At 38.3% G+C, this 22,905-nt stretch overlaps 1 protein-coding gene across 5 annotated transcripts in view; it reads left to right on the plus strand.

Moving 5' to 3' along the window:
• LOC129724963 (mediator of RNA polymerase II transcription subunit 13) overlaps positions 1-22,905 on the plus strand; it is a 90,993-nt gene that overhangs the window by 41,521 nt on the left and 26,567 nt on the right. For 4 of the 5 annotated variants that reach the window (XM_055680276.1, XM_055680277.1, XM_055680278.1 and 1 more), the window contains one exon: positions 930-1,257. In XM_055680276.1, coding sequence (XP_055536251.1) covers positions 930-1,257 — 328 coding nt within the window. Of the gene's footprint in view, positions 1-929; positions 1,258-8,847; positions 18,899-22,905 lie in introns of those variants that run through there. The other variant, XM_055680280.1, reaches the window with a different exon arrangement.

The raw sequence follows: 22,905 nt of genomic DNA on the forward strand, positions 1-22,905 counted from the left end.
ATTAAGAGCTTTCGATTGATGTATATATCATCGTTGTCCGATTCATTTGAAGCGAAATCATTTTCAGAGATGGCTTGACTCAGTTTTCTGAAAATTCCTCAGAAATTACTCAACCACAAATTACCACAAATTGGATTTCGAAACCACAAATTAACCCCTAAATATTCGTGCTAAAAGAATTTAAAAAAAAACTTTGTCAAGCCACCTTGAAATGAGCGATATTTATTGAATAGTCGTAACTGGCATGCAATGATTTTTTGTTGGAACTTGTTGATAATTTTGTTTAACATATCTTCTTATGTTTTCCTATTAGTGAACCTGTGTAACGGCTTCGTAATTATTTTCAGAGTAAGATTCATATAATAAATTCGATTTGAACAGAGTTAAATAAGACAAAACCATTTATTATCACAATGTAGGTTTTGTTGGATTGTGTTTTTGAGGGAGTAGAGTTAATTTTGATTTAGACGTATTGCGAGAAATTATTAGTGCTTCTTAAACAACAACGATGCTTGTGCCTTGTCAAATAAATGATGTTTGCAGAAAAAGAAACTTTAGGCACAATCTTGTCAAGCGTAAACGAAATACTTTCGAGCGTTGATAAATATATTTTCAAAAAGAGATTTTAAGAGGAGGCTGAGAATAAAAATACTTAAGTCACTGAGCAAACGAATTGATTCTGTCTGCGGACTCTGTCCTCCTTGGTAACTAAAAATCCCTCTAATTACAGTGTTTAGTCCCACGTCACCATTTCATACAACCCTAGGGCTGTATACCTTATAGTATTTTTTTTGTTTGCCTATGCCAAAATTTCCAATGTTGATTCAATTCAATGTATTTTAGATTAAGGTATAATCTAACTATCTCAATTGTTTGCCGCATCGATTGTTCATATCTCTATCATGTTTCTCTATTTTTCCTTTTTGCAGAATGATCTGTGCGGTATAAAATGGCGTAAGTTTGCTCAAGGGGAACGGCCGAACGCATCCAGTAACCCGCTCGACGATCCGGTGCTCCGCTCCTACTCGAAATGTCTCGAGGTGGATATTTTGTGTGTGTGGCGCCGAGTTGCTGCCCCCAAGCCGGCCGAACAGGACCAGAACGTGTTCGAGATGAGCATACCGGGGCCCGTAACGGGTGGCTCGGTGATTCATCCGCCGCTTTCCCTTACGGCCGCCAAGGAGCTGTGGATCTTTTGGTACGGCGAGGAACCTGACCTAACCGATCTGGTCGATCCGGAGTTGCTTAAGTCGTCCGGTAAGTGTATTTTTTGTGGCCTATGTATGGTATAATAATTTTAATTATTAAATGTAGGTGCTGCTGTCTCGAAAATTTGTTTTTTCACCGCTTAGTTATGCTGTCTAAGAAACAGCATAATAAAATATGTTTTAAAAAAATTATAATATATATTCTAAGCTCACGAATTTTTACTAGAGCTTGAAATTTAACATTGTTAAGTAATCAAAATGAAGATATATTATTGTATCTTCAGATAAAAATTTAAAAATCTATTCCGTTAGTTTGGATAGGATCGCGAACATTCTTTGAGATTCATGCTATAATTTTTTCCACACACACCTATCCTTTGTAATGAAATCCTCCTTGTTATCACGGTATCACTGAACTACCTCCCAGCTGTAATGATAACTTGCTAGATCCGGCCAAAACTTAACAGGTCCGCTGTGTTCCCTAATAAATGGTAGAACTTGCTTTTTGAGGAACTCTTGCTTCTATCCCATTGAGTCCTCTCTGATCAGTTGCAACTGCTTGAGATCATTATCTCGTGCTGAATAAAATTTCGTTCCTAAAAGCTTTCCAGAATCCATCTTCACGTATGATCCGTCGTCCATAAGCAAGTATCCTTTGTACTCTATCAAAATCTTCTCGTATAACCTTCGAACGCGTGTTTTAGCTACTATGTTCTGCTTAAGCTTACTATTGGGTTGCTTACAGGCGTGGAAAGAACGGTAGCTTCCTTATAGCCGGATCTTCCGGATAGCTCTTTTTGCAAATAGTTTCTAAACAAATAGCTGTCAAAACATTTCAAATCTGATTGTAAGGATCGCTAAATAAAGCAAACTTTAGATAATCGAATGCAAGCTTTAGATCAGTGGTTTCCAACCTTTTTGGCTCCGCGATTCTTTTTGCTAAACACAAAGGACTCCGCGGCCCTCTTTGCGAAGCGAAGAATTTCAGATACAAGTTTTGCAATATAAGGCTGCGTTTTTTAGTCTTATATCGTCTTGCACGTCTAATTTGTTTCTAGTCTTGGTCCTAATACGCAGAAGAGTTGAAAATCCGCTCTCGCTGAGATATCTCGAAAGAAATATTTTAATCACTTGTAAAATTTATCAAGAGCTTCGCGACAACCCCCCCCCCCTCATAGATGAGCCTCGCGGCCCCCTTGCCGGCCGCGGACCCCCGGTAGGGAACCACTGCTTTAGATGATCAAAAACAAGATAAATCTCATATTAATTGGGTGGTACTCAACTAATCAGATGATTTTACAATAATGAAAGACTATTCGAGTCGTGTCAAATACGTAGATTTTCACAAAAATAGGTGTAATCTATCCATCTCTACTATTGATTTTCAATAATGTGTTGGTGCTCATTGAATTCCTCGATTCCCCGAAAAATCCCGAATATTTCCACTTTCCTAAGAAGTCATCCACAAATTACGTAAGGGTTGGGGGGTTTTCTTGATGACACCTAATTTATTATTCCATTTGATCAATTGATCATTGAGTGGTTTAAAACTTTTCGTATATAAAATAAAAAGTTTGTGAACTTACTTTTTTTTTTCTAGAGCCGAAACTCCTCATGTTGTTATGAGACAGTCTTCGCAGCTGTTAAACAGACACAGTTTCTTCCAAGCTGGATTCATAGCTAGCTGTACTTAGATTATTGTGGCCCCTTAATTTCCCAGGCTGAGTTTCTTAATTGGGTGTTATCGACGTATCGGAAACATAAAAAGTTTTAATCAATAGTGCAAGAGAACAACTACCTTCGAAAGAGTATTGCGTTCTGTAACAATCAGCACTTCGGCTTAGTTACGTGACCATACTAAGTATCAGCATCGATAACATTTGGTTGGTAAAAAGAATCTTGAACTCAAACCAGAGTCTTTTGTTTTTGAGTTAATTCAAGATGCAGAGTATTTTTTTGATTTCGACCGTTGTGAGAACGTTGATTTTTAAAAAACGTATTTGAAGGTATGCACAACGGGGTTTATGTAACAGCATTACGAAATATGAAAACTACAGGTCGGACTCGATTATCCGGAGACTCGATTATGTGGAAACTCGATTATCCGAAATTTTAGACTCGATTATCCGGAATTTTATTTTTTTGGTGTCCGTTTTCAATTTTTATTCCGAAATTTAGCCTTCACCATCCCCTCTGGCATATTTGTTACCATTTAAGTCACTTCCGGCATGTTTGGGACATGTTAGAATTAAGTGAAAATAATCAATGTCCAATTTTTTTTTTGCTTCTCAAGATTTTACCTCTTTTCGCCTCAGAAATAACTTCTAGTTACGCCACTGCATCATACAAGTAAAATAAAGAAAAGAAATATCTTATGTTCGTTAATCGCAAAATTTCAGTAGTTTCTGTGTGATTTGATTATCCGGAATGAAAAATTTTTTTGATGTTGTTTGATGTTTTGATGGATAATCGAGTCGTTGATGTTTGATGGAAGTTGTTTGATGTTTTGATGGATAATCGAGTCTGACCTGTATTGTACAGCAAATATAAAAATATTTTCCCTGTTTTAAGCGTGTCAGCTGTTATATCTTAGAGCTAAAGAGATTAGTGAAAGCATTGATTCGAGTAGTTTGTAAAAAAGTAAAGAATCACAGTCATGTTTTATAAGCAATGAGTTTAAACGAAACTGTTGAAAACTCAATCTACATATTAAGTTTTTCGTTTTTAACACGAAAAGTCCAACATAGAGAACAGACTACAATACTAAATTTCAATTAGCTTGCAAACGCCATCGTAAAGGTAACGATTGGATACAATTTAACAAAGTTAAGATGCCATTTATTGAAATATGAACCACATTTGCAAACTGCAGGGCGCTCATTAGTGTATGCACGAAAACAAAATCGCATTGTCGTCTGTTCCAATCTTACACAGACTATTATACTAAATATTTATCGAGCCACCGCACTGCAAAGCGATGGAACAGCAGACAAAACGGTCTTTGGCGAGTCGTGCGTTTCTGTATTATGTCATATATACTAATACACAGCAGCTGTAGTTTCAGCCAAGCAGCGCAGCGATTTTGAATCGACCAGAGCCAGTTAGCTCTTTGCTGGCCCGGCCATCTAGTCAACCAAAGCCGCGCTGAAACTGGGACAAGACCGGTCGTTCTCAAACGTCGTATTCCAAGACTCCTGGGAGGAAAGGGTGTGGAAGACGGAAGCCCTATGTACCACCGTCAGCATATTGCTGCTGTTGCTGTTGTGGCAGCAATGTAGTTGTTTGACTCCGTCTAGCAGCCGGATAATTCCGATGCACATTATCGCACTGGTAGACTTGTATGTACACAAGTCACGCTTTACCCCTGAAAACTTGTTTTCCACCAAACCCGGACGCGACGGCGGGTATCTTCCTTTCCGCCATCACCGGCACCGGACGGTTCTCTTAGTTCACCTATACGAGCTGAACAAACCAACACCACCGGCGCATACACGTAGCAAGCAATCAGCGACCACTACGGAGAGGCCGAACATTGTCTGCATACTGTTGGTGGTGGCACATACTTTTTAATCTGCATCATTATTACTGCTATTAGTTTTTATTATACTTCGGTAGCCACGACGGAGCGATTGAGCGACATCGCACCTGGTCTCTGGTTAAAAGGGTGGTTAAGTTCCAAACCGAGCCGTTAGTCTCACCCTCCCACACACGGCTTTGCACCGAAATTCATGGCTCTATTTTCTCCAATGTCCTTGCATATCACAACCACTGCAAACATTCATATCCTCGGTGGTCGAATCAAGCCAAGCTTTTGCTCGTGCACTGCACAGATTTTGTTATGCAGAGGAAGGTCAAATATGGCCGGGACGTGTTGTAGCGCAAAGCAAACCTCAGAGGAAGTGCATCGTCTCTTCGCTTTATCTACACTGGAACAATGGTCCACGCACTGGTGGACACAAGAGATGTGCAAACGCAGAGGTTTTTGGTAAGCATTGTAGCAGCTTGACGCTCTGTTTCAGTACGCTTTGTAGTTAAAGTAGGTACATTTGGTGCTATTGAACGGTGTGCTACTGCAAACCAAAGAGCAGTGAGCTAAACTCTAGAAGCATTCCAGATTTGGAATATTCAACGTGAACTATAATGTTGTAGTTATCGAGATGAAGTTTCAGCTTTTATTGAGTTTCTAGCTTCATTCGGTAGAAGATAAAAGTTTATTCCTAATTAATCACTAAATTTGAAAAAATTACACAACTTTTTCTTTTTTAGATTTTTTTAGCTTGACTACAGTTCTTACTTTTACCCAAACATTGCAGTAACTTCTTGAGGAACTTTGTACTCACAATGCCTTTGTAATTATCAAGAGAATGAATCAATTCAATTCAAGGAAAAAAACTTCGAGATAATAGATCTAAAATCGATTCTGATGTCCCTCGAGGTGTTCTTATTTAATCTTTGGTTTTTATTATAATTTGCGCCTCATGTCCAAACTTTTTATCACTTTCTATTACTAGTTCACTAAGCATGGTATGGTTTGAAACTTCAAGGTACAGCATCGAATGCATTTTTTTTACCTTCACTTAGAATAATAATTCAAATGTAAAGTCCTGGAGCTACATTTTCCCATCAGAACGTGATCTTTTGTGTATTCTACACATACTTCGCGGCTTACCGTTAGTGTACAGGACAATTGCGAGGTGCTACTACCCTACTGAGGCTAACAACAGTCTCCAAGACGGGATTCGAACATATCACGACTGGCTTGTTAGTCTAGCATCGTACCTCGAAACTAGCTGAGAGAATAACCAATCCAAACATGAAAGTTAGAAAAATCTCTCATATATGGAAACAATACACTAAGGTCGCTTTTTACGCGGATTCCGGAATTTACGCGGTATTTTTTTCTGCCCGGTTTTCGGTTTCCCTTCACTCGGAATGCAAAATTAACGATGGTTTTTTTTACGCGGATTCCGGAAATTACGCGGTTTTTTTTACGCGGCACGTATCCCCCGCGTAAAAAGCGACTTTAGTGTAGTTTGAAAATGGTTTTAAATTCCTTTAAATTCCATTCGACATTTAACTTTGATTCGGATTTTGGTTATTTTCCCATAGCCTTTGAAACTGTCGAAATAACTGAGTGGCAAAATTGGTTATTTTCGAATAGAAGTCCTCTGATATTTTGGATTTTATATTTTGTTCTACACGATTTCCATAGCTTTTTATCGCGTCTCGTTTTCTGTCCGCGATTTGTAGCTAGTAGACGAAGGATCACTCGAAACGAGCCTCCTCCTCTACCAGCGGTGCACCCACGCACCCTTCAGGGAACCAGTTGACGAACTCTGCACGCAGTTCGAACAACCAACACTCGATCACCCCCCCAGAGTTAGGATGTTATGTAATTTGCTTGCCGCACATGAAAGGAAACAAATTTGGAAGGAAGAGATTCATTTCGAATGCTGTGCGTAGGTGTGTCTGCAATTGGCAATCTTCTGCGACTGTTGTACTGAGTCGGTTGTGTAAGCCACCAATCTGACTGAATATTCGCCACGAATTATCGGCAGGCCTGCGTCAGTGCAGCCCCGGGAGACAGCGCACGTAAAGACCCCCCGCTATTCGAAGTACTTTTAAGTACACATAAATATAGTAGATTACTTTATGTGTATAATTAATAAACGAAGTTTGGTTAATGATCGCATTTAATGTCTAATCCTAATATTTCATAACGAAATGGTTATTTTCAATTGAAACATTCTTTTTGTCTCAAGTCTTCTTTCGTTTTTGACATTTTTCGTGATAATCAAGTAAACAAATTAAATTTAATGGAAAATATACAGGAAAACATATATTTTTCGAAAGAAAAATTTTTCTGAATCTACAACAACAATAAAATTCCCAAAATGTAACTTCAGGTAGGTACCAATAGGTGTTGTGCCGCACAGCCACAGCTTTGTTGCGAGCCAGGATGCTAAAGTAAAGATTGCTCGGAAGAAATGAGGATGAATGGAAAAATCAATACCTCATGCTTATGTCCTACGTTTTTGCCGGGATTCGGTAAGAAAAACGAAGACAGTAATCGTTGGTGTTCTCTGTTCGGCCCATCCAAAATTTTGCCTCTTTACCGGAAATGCAAAACTAACCTTTCCACCATTCATCATTACAAAACTAGAAGAAAAAAATCCATCCATTTAACGATGCACAATAATTGCATACGATAATGATGCATAAGTGGCCGCTGGGTGGTACCTCTTTTATGGAGCCCACATACAAACCTTACCTATTAGTGGGCAAACCAGCACAAAACGTTAGGCTCTGTATCGATAGAACAGGAAGCTGTTGCTCGTTGGTGGTGATAGTGGTGATTCTGCTCATCTCCTTAGAAAAACGTCAACTTGTGCGTGGGAAACTGTAGTGAGAACCATACACGTGAGCTTAATTCAGAAAAGTAAAAAAAGTGGCTGAAACACACACACAAACACATTTCTGCTGGACGGTATGCCGGTTCCGGCTTCGTGTAGATGCGATTGCGAGGACATGCGCAGTGCCAGGCTCTCTCACATTTAGTCCTCGATAATCGATTTCAATTTGTATGGGATTAGAAGCCGATGGGAACTGTTTTTTAGTTGTGATAACAGGAAAGTTGTGTATTTTTTCAGTCGCAGTTTAGTGATCATTGAACGCGCATAGTGGCTTGAAATTTGAAAGGAATTCAGGTTTTATGAGGTTTTAACTATCAATGTGCGCGCACGAATGCAATACACTCAGTTCCGTTCTCCAGTGGAAAGTTTTTCTGATTATTCGACTTTGTCAAATATATTTTCATTAACTGATACAGAGTCGTTCAAGCAAATCATATTTCAATTGAAGGAAGAATAAGATGAGCGAAATTAAAATAGATCTAAGAACGTGATTTATTATTGATAAATTGACTCCAAAAAGTTCTTTATTGTGTCAACAACTTTTGCTAGTGAAACTCGCAACTTAGATGTATTGCGATTTTAACTATTTTTGATAAGGATATAATAGAACTTGGTGAAATCTAAATGATTCCATTCACCAAAATAGCACTTTTGTCGCCAAATGCGACCGTCTTATCTTGATTTCGCCATACAGTTGGTCCAGTGAATTTATTAGCATAACACTCATCATTGATTAGTTTCCTTTTTTTTTGAAGATAATGTAAATTGTCCCACGCGCATCCCATTAAACCAATGTTGCGACCTTGCCAGCGGTAGAATTGTTTTCGCCTTGTTCGGAGGTGATTGTTCACGGATTGGCCAGCTGGTTCCTGCTTTGAAATAATCATATTATTTGGTGATTTTCGGTTATTTTACACTTCAAGAATTGTTAAACATACATACAGGTGTTCTATTGCAATGTGCTGAGTGCGAAAAGTGTGAAGTTCCACAAAAAAAAGTGAATTTAATTGTGAAAATTGAATATCATTGCGTTGCTTTTTAGATTCACCGAAGTGTTTATTTTTTCTTGTTTTTTTTTTCTATCGCTGTCTTGGCGACGGTTTGAAAGTGTGGAGTGTGTGGTGTTATTGCATACAATAAGAATAGTGTTTTTCGAGCAGCTGCTCCACATAGTTTTATAGTGACTGAATGCTCATTAGGAATTTATCCGTTGGCATAGTGCAAATTTTATTTGGCCTGTATCTAATTAAACTTGACTTGAAAATTTGCCAATAAGATCAAAACCACGCATCGCCGTTTACAGTGTTTATGTGCTATCTCTTTTCAACGAATGAAATGTTCTATGGATTAAACGAGTGTGTGAAGGCATACATGCATGTTGCCACTGTACTGCCATTTAAAGAAAGGTCCAAAAACGATGAAAACAACTGGAAAATGAAGATATGAAAGCTAAGTATACGTTTTGTCTTGTCTGTATTGTAAAGTGATATTTTGGTGCTTGTTTCTAGTTTTACTTTTTGTGAGAAAACAGATACAGAGAGATTTTGATTTCATCATTGAAATTTTGTACGCGGTATATTTCTCGCAGGGTTTCAGTAACAAGTTTTGTTTTTGTCCACAAAGTGTTAGTGTGGTTTGTGGAGTTTGGAGTATGTGTTTCTCCGGAATCATATGCTTTGATTTTTTGATTGTTCTAGCTTTTGACCAGTTGTTTTACATAATATGTTATATTTATGACTAGTTCGGCACTTTGTCAACAAATTTAAAAATATATTCTGGCTAATATGTATATTTGCATTTTTTAAATTGTTGAGGCTTTGGATGCATGGAACTTTGCCAATTTTCATATTTATTAGGCAACTCGTACGTCGTTAAGAGATAATCGACGTAAACGTCGAGTTCCTGCGCGTCTGTGTCGGCCGGCGGGATTAAAACGGTTGTTCGTAACGCTTCGGTGTAAACGCGTATTCAGCCCGGGCGGGTTTTGCTTATATATTGACTTCCGGCGTCAGGTGATTTCGCGAAGTCAACCCAGGTATTTCATCATATCTTTCTGATCTTCATCAACGTTGAGCCGGAGACTGCTCGCGCGTTGCATCTAAATTAATACATCGCAAATCGAAGTAGATTTCGTTCAATCGATAAATATCATTTCAACCTTCGCGTCGATACCTTCCATGAGGTCGTATTATCTACAGATAGATCAACAACGCGCAATAGTTTTAGTTATAAAGAGGATCACCTTACGAGGAGATATACGGTAATTTTGAGTGGTCTCGGTTTAGTCAAAGGTCCTGTATCCTCGCGTACGTTTTATTGTTCCGGTGTTACATTATCAAACTAAATAAGTTCGAATCACATTATGAATATCGTGGCGGATGTAATAAATTTGTAGGTGCGGCACTTGTTCTGAAGAACCCGACATTCGAATATAGCGCATCGTTTACCAAAACGAACCCTGCTGTATACCTTTCCCTTTCTCCAACATCCCAGTGATTTCTCGTGGAAGTGCAGAGGTGTTCTCGGCTTCCAATAAAGCGAGTATCACGTCAACATATTCCTATACAAACTCCTTCTTTGACCTGCATTCGGATGCGGCCGGCGCTGGTATTGCCTAATATAAAGATTTAGGTCACCTGTTTTTACACATTGAGGATGCATGTTGGTCCCAAACATCATCTATTGGTTCTTTGTGTAATTACAGCTGATCTGGCAATAACGGAGTAGCAACCGCGGGCGGTCAATCATGCTCATGCTCATGCTCATGTTCGGAGGTGATTGTTCACGGTCAGTCATTGTTTCAATAGATTTTTTTCTCAGGTTGTATTTTGGTTAAGGGATGTTACCAAATTTTGTTATCAATAAAAAATAGAATAAGAGTAAATGTTTCTCGATTGATGCTTAAAAAGTAAAACATTGAGTGTGTCTTACGAAGGTCACATGCGGAACGGTTGCTCGCCTGACACCAAGCTACATCCAGCGATAAGATTTTTTCGTATGAAAAAAAAAGTTAACACGAAAATATACCCCATTACCAAGGAACGATTTTTTCACTCGATTGGAATTCTATTTATTTGGTATAATCTGGCTCTTACAATGGTTACCAGCTAATGACTGGACGTGAAACTTTGCAAAGTCAATTAGTAAATAATGAGTTTGTGTGGCCAATCACAAATGGTGACTTCTCAACACTGTTAGAAATTTGTAATTTTAATTGTTAGGAAGCAAACAATTCCGCAATTAGGACTTATCATTCGTAGGGATTTGAACCTACTTGTCAAAGAAGTGAAATAAACTCACTTGCTTATAAAAAGAGCTTATCGTAGCAATTGAGGAGTGCAACGATTTTTGTCGAAAATTAGTAATAATTCTATTTGACTAATGTTTCAACACCAGTTGTAAGTCTATGAATTCAAGTAACCAAATCAAGCAGTACGCTTCAACGCATACAACTTTTTCTATGTCAAGAAGAGCAGCTCCAGTGGAATAACCAACGACAGCATAATAAGTTTCGTTCAGGCAAGGCCATCGCGAATAAGAAACAAATCCGGAGTGATTTGTGATGAGGGCTCAACTGGCAAAAGATAAACATTGCGGAATATCAGTTTGAAAATTTGCAAGTACATTTTCAAATCGTAATTTCAAAGGAAGTGACTAACATTAACATCAATACCAAAAATCGACGTAAAATATACCTGGCTTATAGTTTTCTAACAATACTACATTAAATTTGTGCATTTATGGCTTAAATCTGCACTTTTCTTCTAACCTTTTTCTAATGAGCCTTAAAGCATTCTGACAACGAGATTCGTCCACCTCTATTTCGCCTTAAAGCATTCTGACAACAAATACGCCCATCTTTCTTTCGCCTTGTTCTTATTTTTTCTCCAGTTGCGCCCCTTTAAATGCGCCTTTATTTTGAAAACAAAAGTTGATCCGCCCTTTACTGTCGCCTATTTACGGAATATTTCGCAAATAAGCCCGTTGCTTCAAAACAATGTAAAGGGCCTAGTTCCAAAGTATCTTTTGTTTTGGGTAAACTGCTTTATCGCCCTTCCCTAAAAGCTTGATTTAAATAATTTTATCGATTTATACAAAAGAAAGGATTCTTTTCATGAATTTCGAAAATCTTTTCAAACTCAATAGTATAATAAAACCATTTGTTTACATTTTGTTAGTTGAGCCTTAATCGCGAAACACTCCGGAAATACCCTGGGGTCTTTTTTTACGCGGGTTATTTTTATGCGTTTTTTTTATACGCGTCCTTTTTCACGCGATTTTTTACAATAACGCGGATTATTTTTACGCGATTTTTTGAAATAACGTGGATTATTTTTTTTAAATAAAAGTAAAGTAAAGAAAAATCAATCATATGGTTCATGACAATAAGATTTTCTGTTTCTTTTTTTTAATTCTCGCTTATTTTCCGTCGGTCTATTTCCGCCACTGTTGTGGCCAATTACCGACGCCCAGGGAGGCGACTCCACACCCAGGTTCCTAACTCACGACCCGTTTATTAACGGACCGGCACCAACGGCTTTACTTCCTCATGCGATGGAAGGCGTGATCCCAGAGATTTTTCGCCTCAGAAAATCTCCCGGTGTCGGCTAGGATTGAATCTAGACCAGCTGGGTTGGTTGTGAGTGGATCACGCCACCTCACAACCATCGACACCTATGTCGGCGGTGGGATTCGAACCTAGGCGTCGAGCGTGGTTGGCGGAGACGTTACCAACCACACTAGGCCCCCGCTGCAAGATTTTCTGTTTTATCAATCTAGATAATGCATATTTTTAATATATTTGCTGTTCTCATCAAATAATAGGCAATTTCAGTTGTTTCGGGAAAAGGAAACAAAAATACATTAATAATTGAACAACGATGAGAGTCAGGGTCGTTGCGAATAACTTTCGATTAAGGAGCGAAGGTTAAAAATATGGCAAAATCATTTAAAAAAGTTATTGTTTTGTTTTTCAATGAATTTTCATTTTGGAAGCACTACAGACTCATTTTGTGTTTTGTTACCATTTTTATTTTATTTCTGATGTTTATATAAGCTTTTCAATCGGATCTTTCTATTGAATGGAGTTTTTTTACGGGTTTTTCTCCAAATTACGCGGTTTTTTATGCGCGGAATTTTTCAACGCGATACAACCAACCGCATAAAAAAAGACCCCAGTGTACACTAAAGTCGCTTTTTACGCGAGGGATACGTGCCGCGTAAAAAAACCGCGTTAATTCCGGAATCCGCATAAAAAAAACCGCGTAAATTCCGGAATCCGCGTAAAAAAACCGCATGAATTCCGGAATCCGCGTAAAAAAAAACCAGCGTTAATTCTGCATTCCGAGTGAAGGGAAACCGAAATCCGCGCAAAAAAATATCGCGTAAATTCCGGAATCCGCGTAAAAAACCGCGTGAATTCCGGAATCTGCGTAAAAAAAACCGCGTAAATTCCGGAATCCGCGTAAAAAAACCCGCGTAAATTCCGGAATCCGCGTAAAAAAACCGCTTATAAAAACCCGCGTAAAAAAAATCGCGTTAAAAGCGACCTTAGTGTATATCGAACGGTTGTCTTCAGCGGTTTTCAACCTCTTTAGGTTCTTAGCTGGCCTAACGTGTGTATCAAGGACGAAAATAGCTGCTTACTATTGAAATGGCAGCCAGCAATGAGGCATTAAGAGCCAGCAACTTTGGTGCTGAAAAGGACGGATCATTTAATACCCAATGTAAACTGCAATATGCAAAGTAGGTGGAATGAACGAGAGTGGCGAAATCGCGCGTCCACACCTTCCACTTACACTTCGCCCACACAACGACAGAAGAGTCCTGAACTGACAGACTGGATCAATAGCAAAATGAGACTTTCTGCATCGATTCATGTGTTTATCGCGCTTTGAACCGTTGAATTAAATAATTTTTAAATCTTACCAAATCAAGTAATTTCTGATTCCGTGCTAATCATCAAGCAAAATGTATTGTTTATTCAAATGTTTCTGTAGAACAGTAATCAATTTTGCTTCGCTATGCGTAAGTTTAACTGGAGATTTATTAACAGCCAAACGACTCTATTTTGTTTGTTTGTATACCAAGGCCATTCAACACCTTTCCACGCCACTCACTCATCATCAAGCCGCGCGACAGTGTGCGTAGGTAATCTGAAAAGGTTCTGGATAGATTTCGATGAATAGTTTCTATGGCTATTTTAATAGAGCTTCCATTTGCTTGCTGTTGTAATTGTTTCTGTTCGACACCTTTTTTTGTTTACCTATTTTTCACATGAATACGCTTATCAAAGTTGTTGAGAATCGCCATCACTTGCGTGTTGTAGCAGAGGATCGCAATTAATTAAATTATAACGGCGGCTTCAAATGTGTATCGTTCTGGTTTATTACGTTTGTTTATCCCAAGCGCGTTAGCGTGACCTTCGAAACTTAGACTGAAATCATGCAATATTCACATTTCACAACTTGTATTGGTATCGGTATTCTGTAGACACAATCAATACATTAATCACTGGCAGAATTCTTTCAAATGAATAAATAGGCTGTTTGAAGTGGCTTTTTGGGCGCCGAAATTATTTTACGACTGTCAGCAAAACACTGATACAACTACAATTTTATAATGAACGGTGTAAATTGAGCTACTGCGTAAGAGCACACTGCGTTGGTAGACGATTTTGAACGGGCAGAAATCTATTCCGCAAGCCACGGATCAACTCACCCGTAATCATGAACAGCCGTTCGTTGTTGTCAGTATGGATAAACTCCGGCATATAGAGTCAGCCAGTCAGGCAGTCGAGCAGGCTAGATGGAAACTATAAAGTGTAGACGAAAAGGTCGTTAAACCTAACGTAAAACAACAGAAAACTGAACGGTGGTACGTTGAGGTACATGCCTTTAGATCCGGATGGGCAGCGATGGGAACAAACTGTAGTGGAATGAAACTATTTCTGTGTGTAAAAAGAAAGAGTAAAAAGTTGGATTTATCTATGAAGCTCTCAATGAACTGTTTGGGTGTGCGGATACAGTAAAGCGGAAAGAAGAAAATGGTCTATAGGGTAACGTGTTAATGCTAACCGGGCCTCGTTTGAAAGACGAAAAACACAACTCAAGTGTTTTGGGCAGTGTGAAAACATTGTCTAAATTATTCTGAGGAGCAGGCACCGTTTTTTCTAATAAACTTTTCTCAACTAAAATTGCGATATATAGTGCACAACTGCAAAACAGGATATTTTTTGATTTTATTTCCTTGATTTGATATTGTCGAGGAGCATTTTGTTGATTTATGAATAAAAAAAAGGGATAAGACAGCACACACCTTATATATTAGGTAACGTCCAGCGACTCAGCGAATGTTGCTATTGAAACAGTCAAAATCGTTTTTTGTTGTTGTCAATAATGCAACTTTTCAAGAATACTAAAGTTGCAAAAAACTGTTGAAAACCTGAATAATAAAACAGTCAATCAAAGTTATAGAAAAATTGTTTTAGTACTGTCAACCTCGTTTCGATAAATGTTTAGAAGTAAACATAAAAAATTTATAATTTTATTAGGCGAAACTCTGAAATAAAATCATTGAAATCGGTTCAAATACCGCTATTCTTCGTGCTGTGTAATCGTCATCTTCTATGCAACTGAAACGCTTTGATCTTACGCGCTAGCTCTTACCAACTGGATGCAAGCAAGTTAAGTTCAATATTATCGTTTATTGCGAGTCTTACTACCAAATCAGCTAGTTCAAAAGGTTCGTCATGCCATAAGATGTTCTGGTTTGCTCCTTTGAATACTGATTACGTTTTTTGTATATTGTTTTTATATTAAATAAACAAACCAGGTCGACCAGGTTAAAGGAAACAAAAAAGTACCGCTATTGTTTATGATTTCGCATTTCGAAAAATGTTAGACTAATATCATATCTTCAGATTAACTTCCTTCTATTCATCTACTTTGATATTTTTGACGTAGAACTACGTTTTCCAAGAAGTTCGGCTACATAGAGGTGTAAAATGAAAATTTAAAAACGGAAATAGGGAAAATATGTCCAATTTCAAATGATGCTAAGTCGGTTAGATTTCAATGGGTTTACTTCGTTTTTGCAGCAATCAATTGGGAAATCATCTATGCATCCGTCCAAATGCAGAAAATCGTAATTTTGATTTTTTGAACTATTGTACTATTGAAAGTTGTCAAGCTTTGTTGAATCGCAGATTTTGACTTCTGATTGGTCGTATGGTGCTTGTTTTCCCTAGCACGGTCGACAAAATTATATACCTAGTAAACCGGGAATGCACTCTATATAAGATCCTGATTCTGCTCAAACCAATAAGTTTATTAGATTATTGCATTCGGAAGTGATCGCGGATTCTTTGAATGATATATGCTAAGATCACGATAGACTACCTTCTCAATGTTAATAACTTTTATTCAACACTAATTATTAGTGGGAAGCTCTGGAAATTATAATAAAATGGCAACTGGAATCGATCAACGGCCCAAAGTATCATCCTGATATTTGGCCATCTTTGTTTATTTTCCAGGATCATTATTTCTAGAGAGTTATTTTATAAGTGTTAGATAAAAGGTATTGTGATTCACTCTCGAATACAACAATGAAAGTAATGTAACAAACAACCTTATGTAGTTCTACGTCAACCTTGCGGTCGTGGCTTTGCATACAATCTTTCTGTTTTTGATATTTTTTATGAATTTTTATATAATACGAGACATTTCCGAGCTTTTTACTCCTTTCGTCGTAATGGCAGCGGAGAACGGCGTTATGATTGCTCGTGAAATTAATGTTTCTATGTTTTCAGTTACTCTTTGCTAAATTCAATATTTTTCACATCTAGACTTTTACTGGATTTATTACTTTTTGAACAATCGAAATCAATCAAATTGAATCGACGACAACACGTCCAAAAATCAATCTACACTTTAGTTGCATACCTTGACTAGGATAGATGAAAAATAAGTAAATTTGTAATCTTTTTTATAAGTTTTTGACACTCGTATTTACATCACTGTGGACAGAAACGCTTTAGTAGATTAAAATGATTATTTTTAAAGCTCGTAATGAAACGTTTAAAAATCTAATATCATTTGTTTTATTTGATAAAATTTTGTTTATTCAGCTGCAAAACAACCTAAAGTATATATTTTCAACTGTATTCCTACGATTTTTTCACAAATCACATGAATTGTAGTACAAAAGTCACATCGGAAATTGCATATTGTATGATTTCTACACAAAATGAGCTAGTGCGGCGAGTGTGTTTACAACGCTTCAATTGTGTGTAGTGAATATTATATGTAATTTTTTTCAAATCAAGAAAGAAGGAAAAAACTCCCATTCTGATTGGCGACAGTCTGATTAACAGTCCAATTATCATTTCACAGTTCGAGTAGCTTCAGTAGCTTTCAAGTAGCTGATGAAAATAAATTTGTATATATTGATTTTTTCGTTAATGAAGCATCAAACTCGAAACTATTTTCTCGCAGAAAAGGTATAAACTTTCACAGTCATTTGCTACCTAGATTGATGATTAATTTCCATCATTGTTAAAAGAGAATCTTTGCTTTGTTAGATAGATTATTTGAATCTATCGAATATTTAATGTCAGAAAAAAAAAATCAGATGGAATGATTCATATTTAAACACTTTCGATTTCCTTCCTAGTCCAAATGTGAACGAAGTGTACAGTGTCACAATATACACATCAGTGTACAAACAAACATTGGAATGGCGCAGTGCCGCGTAGAAATGCTTCCAGTCTAGTTTTACGCTATTTGAATGACATCACAACTCGCTCACATGCTCTCCAACTCCTTTCGCAGACTATTTAATAACACCGGTCGATTCTGCCGTGGCTTGCTGGTTTCAGGGGAAGGGGAGTAGAAGGGTGCTGAGGTGATTGGTTTTTTTTTGCTCACATAAAACCGCATATGTAAGCACACATACAAACAAAGCAAGACGATTGAGAGGCGACTTAAATAAACATTGCGCGTGATCTGCCACACCACACAGCACACTTTAGGAGTTTGTTCCCGCGCATCGAACTGTTACGCGCCTGAATGAAAAAGTGATGCATCGTTGATTAACCTAATTGATTTAGTGTCCGAGTTCCCTACTGTAGTTAAGATGCTTGGTTTTTGACAAATTTTGCGGTGCTGGAAAAATGGCGAATATTTTTGGATTGACCACAAAAATGTAATGTGCACTTTGTTTTAAGCTAATGAAGCACTTATTTTGGGTAAAGGATTCCAATAAAGCTGTTAAACAACACTGAAAATTCAAAGATAACAGCGTACAGTTGAACTCTGTTCATATGAGCATGCAAGATACTGTAAATGATCGTGTAATGTATTCACATAACACGCTTCATAAAATAAATTATACGAGATAAAATTTTAAAATTATGTTACTTTTGTATATATTTCTACTCTTTTGGCTTGTTATTCGCAAAGGTATATGCTTTCACATCGCAAAATGTCATACATTAATTCAAATGAACCCAACATCTCTTGACTATTTCACATAAAAAGACTGCAAACATGTCGTACCTCTAGTTTGTGAAAACAAAACTACTTTTCTTTTTCTATCCTATTTCGTACTTAGTAAAATCGACATTTATTGCAGCTTCCATAATCTTCTCAGGACACTTGGTACCAATTCACATTCTTTTCACGTGTAGAAACTAAGCAATTCGTTGCCTGAACCTCCCAAAACCCCTTTTTTCCATGGAAAACCGAGACCAGGAGAAAGCAATCAAAATAAAATGCAAACCGGTGTACATGAGTGCCGTTTTGTTGTTTTTTTTTTTTTTTGTTACATTGCAGCAGGCCCACATATATACGAAGTATGGAGAGCCCTGAACTGATCCAACCGTGTTGGTACTAAGCCGCAAAGACTGGCCCAGTAGCGAAGGCGCCAGTAGAGACGGTAACCGTGGAGTGGCCATGATGGTGGACGGAAGAAACTAACGAAAAGACCGGACTAAAGTATATACAGTCATCAGCCGGGTTCATATTTGAGAGATCATGACGATGATGCGCGATTTTGCTTATGATGAGACTCTGAGTTCAGGGGAGCCCATTTCTCCCAATGTTCGTTCCCACATTGCCGTTAACCACAAAAGTCTAGTTGGATGAGAGATGCTCAAATACATACGATTAAAACAATAGGGGAAATGAGAGGCGAGCCTCCTGCTGTGTGTGGAGCAGCCTTCTGCTGTGGATGTACATATCGAGCTGTTGAACATATCACACATTTTTCCTCAAGGTAATGTCATTTGCATAGTGAAAAGTGGATAAAATCTATTCGTCATATAAGGTGCAGTTGCTTGATGGATATATGATACTTGCGGAGAAGTTTTTCTTTTCAGCATTAATTATTGCCTTTTTAATGTATGAAGAAATAACTAAGAAAATAGGCACTTTTATACGAAGGTATGTTTATGTTGCATTCGCAACTAGCAATTTGACGTTCTTTAGGTTTGCAAGAGGTAAACAAAAAACAGTTGATAGGATATTTCTATGGAAAAAGAAGTATAGTCGCGAAAAGTAAAAAAAAAATCATAGATTGGTTTCAAGACACTCGGACGCGTCCGAAACGTGTGGGAAGGGACAGAAATGGTAAAAAAAGATCGGAAGGGATAGTAAAGGTAAAATTCCAAAATTAAAATGTAAAATGAACAGCAAAAAAATATAATTGTTTAATTGTACCCTGGATGAACGAGTGTCCGGATAATCGAATCCGACCCGTATTATTAAGGCACAAAACACATAAATGTGGTATACTGTTGAATTATTTCAATTATGTGCTAGGACATTCAGCAAACTATGGGCTCTGCTTTGAGTAGAAAAATGGGATGCTCTTGTTTTCACCGTCTTACAAATACTTTATTCACTGTGACGTCCCAAACCTCCCTAGACACCTCACACGGTTCCGTCACGGGTTATGAGGCATGGCCTATATTTAAGGTTTTGTTTCCAGTATTTATGTCATGTTCACTGCGTAAAAAAGGCGCATATGCTAATACGTATCTTCACAGACCGCTGGACTGTATTCGATCTTTTGGTATTGTCGATTGCGGGAGAATTTATCTCGCAAGATGCATGAACAACGCCGTAGAAGTGCGCGGGTTTAACCAATCATGTCAGTGTCTTCTACAAAAAGTGCGTAAATCCAATTTCCGCACTTTTTGTAGAAGATATTACAATCAACAATATTAAACGAAACATCTAGCAGCGCCTCTAGTGGTCGGATTTAGAATGTTTAGACTGCTATTTGTTTGGAAACTATTCAGTGCTGAAAGTTTCATCTCGATACGTGAAGTTTGAAGAGAGTTGTGTTAAATGGGAAACGAAAGAAGATAAAGAGTTTGGCACACTCGCGTCGAGAACCCGACGTGGTTCGCTCTAACAATCCAAACCAGTTGTGTATGATGTACTCGAACATTTCCGAGAACTGATATGCAGACCATGACCCGGAAGGATCAGAGTAAACGTCGTACTGGAACATACGATCAGTAGCTGAACTGGAGAGTATTCAGGGTAATGAAGGTAAACCTAGGACTTTTGGATCGGGATATCGTCAAAAATATGGTGCTAGCAATAGTACTGTCCGGAGGATCCGTCTACGAAGAGGCTACGTTCTCCCTGTGCCCGTAAGCAACCCAACAGGACACTTAGGCAAAACCTAGTGGCTGAAACACGCGCTTAAAAATTATATGAGAAGGTTCTGACGAAGTAAAAAGGATCCTTGCTTATGGACGACGAAACATACGTGAAGATGGATTTTGGACAGCTTCTTGGAACGAAATTTCATCTCACCACAACACGGTACCTGCCAAGCTCAAGTTCGTTTTCGCTGATAAATTTGCACGAAAACTAATGATCTGGCAAGGACTTTGAAGCTGAAGACGGGAAACCAAGGTTTTACACGCAAGGTATACAATTAAGAGTTGCTCAATAAAGCGAGTTATAGGTATCGTTTATTAAGGTGCACAGAGGTCCTATGAAGTTTTGACCTGATTCGGAAAGCTGCCATTACAGCCGGGAGGTAGTTCGGTGGTACCATAGCAACAAGGTGGATTTCATCATAAAGGATATCAACCGACCCAATTGCCCCATTTCCGCCCAATCGCAATGTACTGGACAATAATTAAAAACGAAATGTAAAAAATTTGGAAGGTGATGCGGGATGCTGCACAAATGAGGGTGAATAACTGGGACCAACTAGCCGCTGAGATGGGCTACGTGTGTGTGGAAAATGATCTTAAGGGACTCGTGCTCCCATAGATTTGTTAGTAATTCAAAATCGTATTAAAGTCAAAAGTTTCGATTTACTTTGTTTATTTTGTTTTCACTCTAATTTATCTGACAACAGTCTTAAATAACAATAAGCAGGGTCAAGTCTACAAAATTTTTGATGGATTTACCCTAAGCACAGACTTGCGCGATGATTCACAAAAGACAAAAAGATCTTCAATACTCTGAAAAGTTCCGATTGCAGCGGTGACTGGCTCGTGAAATCCAAATGATGTGCAGTGAAATAAAGTTTGAAGCAGGCAAGTTGATCCCCAATAATACGTATCGTTAGCACCCGGCCAAACAGGCGTGATGATTCGTTTCATTAGAGCTGTGTATATGCAGTGCTACAGAATACTCGCATCCGCGTTACAATCCATTCGTGTGCCGTACTGTACGTCGATAATTAACACGTTCTTATATTTAGACCCGACGGAAGGCCTTTTCTCCTTCGATGCAAATTAAAAATAGATTTGTGATTTTCATCAAGTTTGTTTCATATGGTCCGCCTAGGCGACAACCAATTCGATTCCGTTCTGTAGTAACCTCTTGCATGCCGCTAATAGTAGTAGGCTGGTAGTAGTGGTAGTGATGCCGAATAGTAGTAGTTCCTAGATGCTGCTACGTATGCCGTGTAGCCGTGTTTTGCCACCGCCTTACGGCTTTTATGCGATGCATATTTCGAGTAACGAAGTTCGGCGAGGTGCGCTCAAAGTCACGTTGCAGTGAATCAGTTGCGTGATTCATGATCCTTGCTGGCTTAATTGGCGCAACGCGAACGATTAAGTTTATCGGCATGTTACTAAGCCATACGATACCGTTTCCGAGCTTTCGTTTTGAACTGATCAATCTTCAGTTGTGGAAAGTAAATACTCGTCAAATCAGAGGCTTGAGTTATTTTTCCAATATGTGGTTGCATTGGTGTTATCTGCATGTGCTAATAGAGCACGCAGATTTTGCATCAGTGTAAGTAATATTTATGTGTTTAGATATTTATTTTGCAGTAAAAAAATGAGAAAAAAATATTTACTCTTTATTCCTAGTCAGATTATGCTTGAATAAGTATTCGCTGGATTTGCGGAAAGATACCGCAAAGCACCAAGACATTCAAATGCTCGTGACGACGTCACACTGACCGCGACCTCTTTAACAGCTCTCCTAACGTTATCAACCTAACTCTACTTGCGTGTCAGTGTTGATGACGACAATCTTTGATGACGTCTATGAAAATCTTTCAATTACAGCTTGGGATCATTTTAAAGTAGGGGTTAAAGGAATTACGATTTTTGTTGCAAGAAAAATACGCATAATACCTCGCATATGCGGGGATGATAACCTTGAATGTTCTTATTTTGCAATCTATAAAAAATAACGCAGCAAATATACCCGCATAATGTTATCTAAACTTTTCTTCGTTCAACCAAATTTCGTTGTTGTGCTGCTCTGCTATGGTTGTCTGCGGTTAAGCGTACTTGTCGCGACCTCCTTTCTGCGGTGTGTACATCTTTTCCCATGGTCCCCCAAGTCAATGTAACGCAACGACGAACGCTTTGGATTGTAGGGGAAGAGAGGGTTTGTGGTGAGACACGCTTTGCAGGAAAATACCATAGCCCCAACCGGGTACCCATTCGGTACTGTTTTGTACGGTTATGTGGGCTCGCGTACAATGTGGTGAGTTTTTTAACCTGCTTAGACTCGTAGTGAGGCCTGGCCTATGTATGTGAATTTCCCTTCACTAGTTGAGTTACCCAGTGAGCGACGATGGAACGGTAATTGCCGCGAGTTGTGTGATCAAGGTAGAGGCTGGCAGTGCTGCCAGTGGGGCATGCAGCTGGCTGGCGAATGGCGATGTTTACTCGTGCCGCCACTTTTTTGAAGAAGGGTAGATAATAATCTGTTTTATTTTTTTAACTAATTCAATGTTAATGTTGAAGTTGCAGGTTTATTTTTTTAAAGAGGGGGATGTTTTGTGATAAA

This window comes from Wyeomyia smithii, chromosome 2, assembly GCF_029784165.1.
Source record: "Wyeomyia smithii strain HCP4-BCI-WySm-NY-G18 chromosome 2, ASM2978416v1, whole genome shotgun sequence".
NCBI classification, from domain to species: Eukaryota; Metazoa; Arthropoda; class Insecta; order Diptera; family Culicidae; genus Wyeomyia; species Wyeomyia smithii.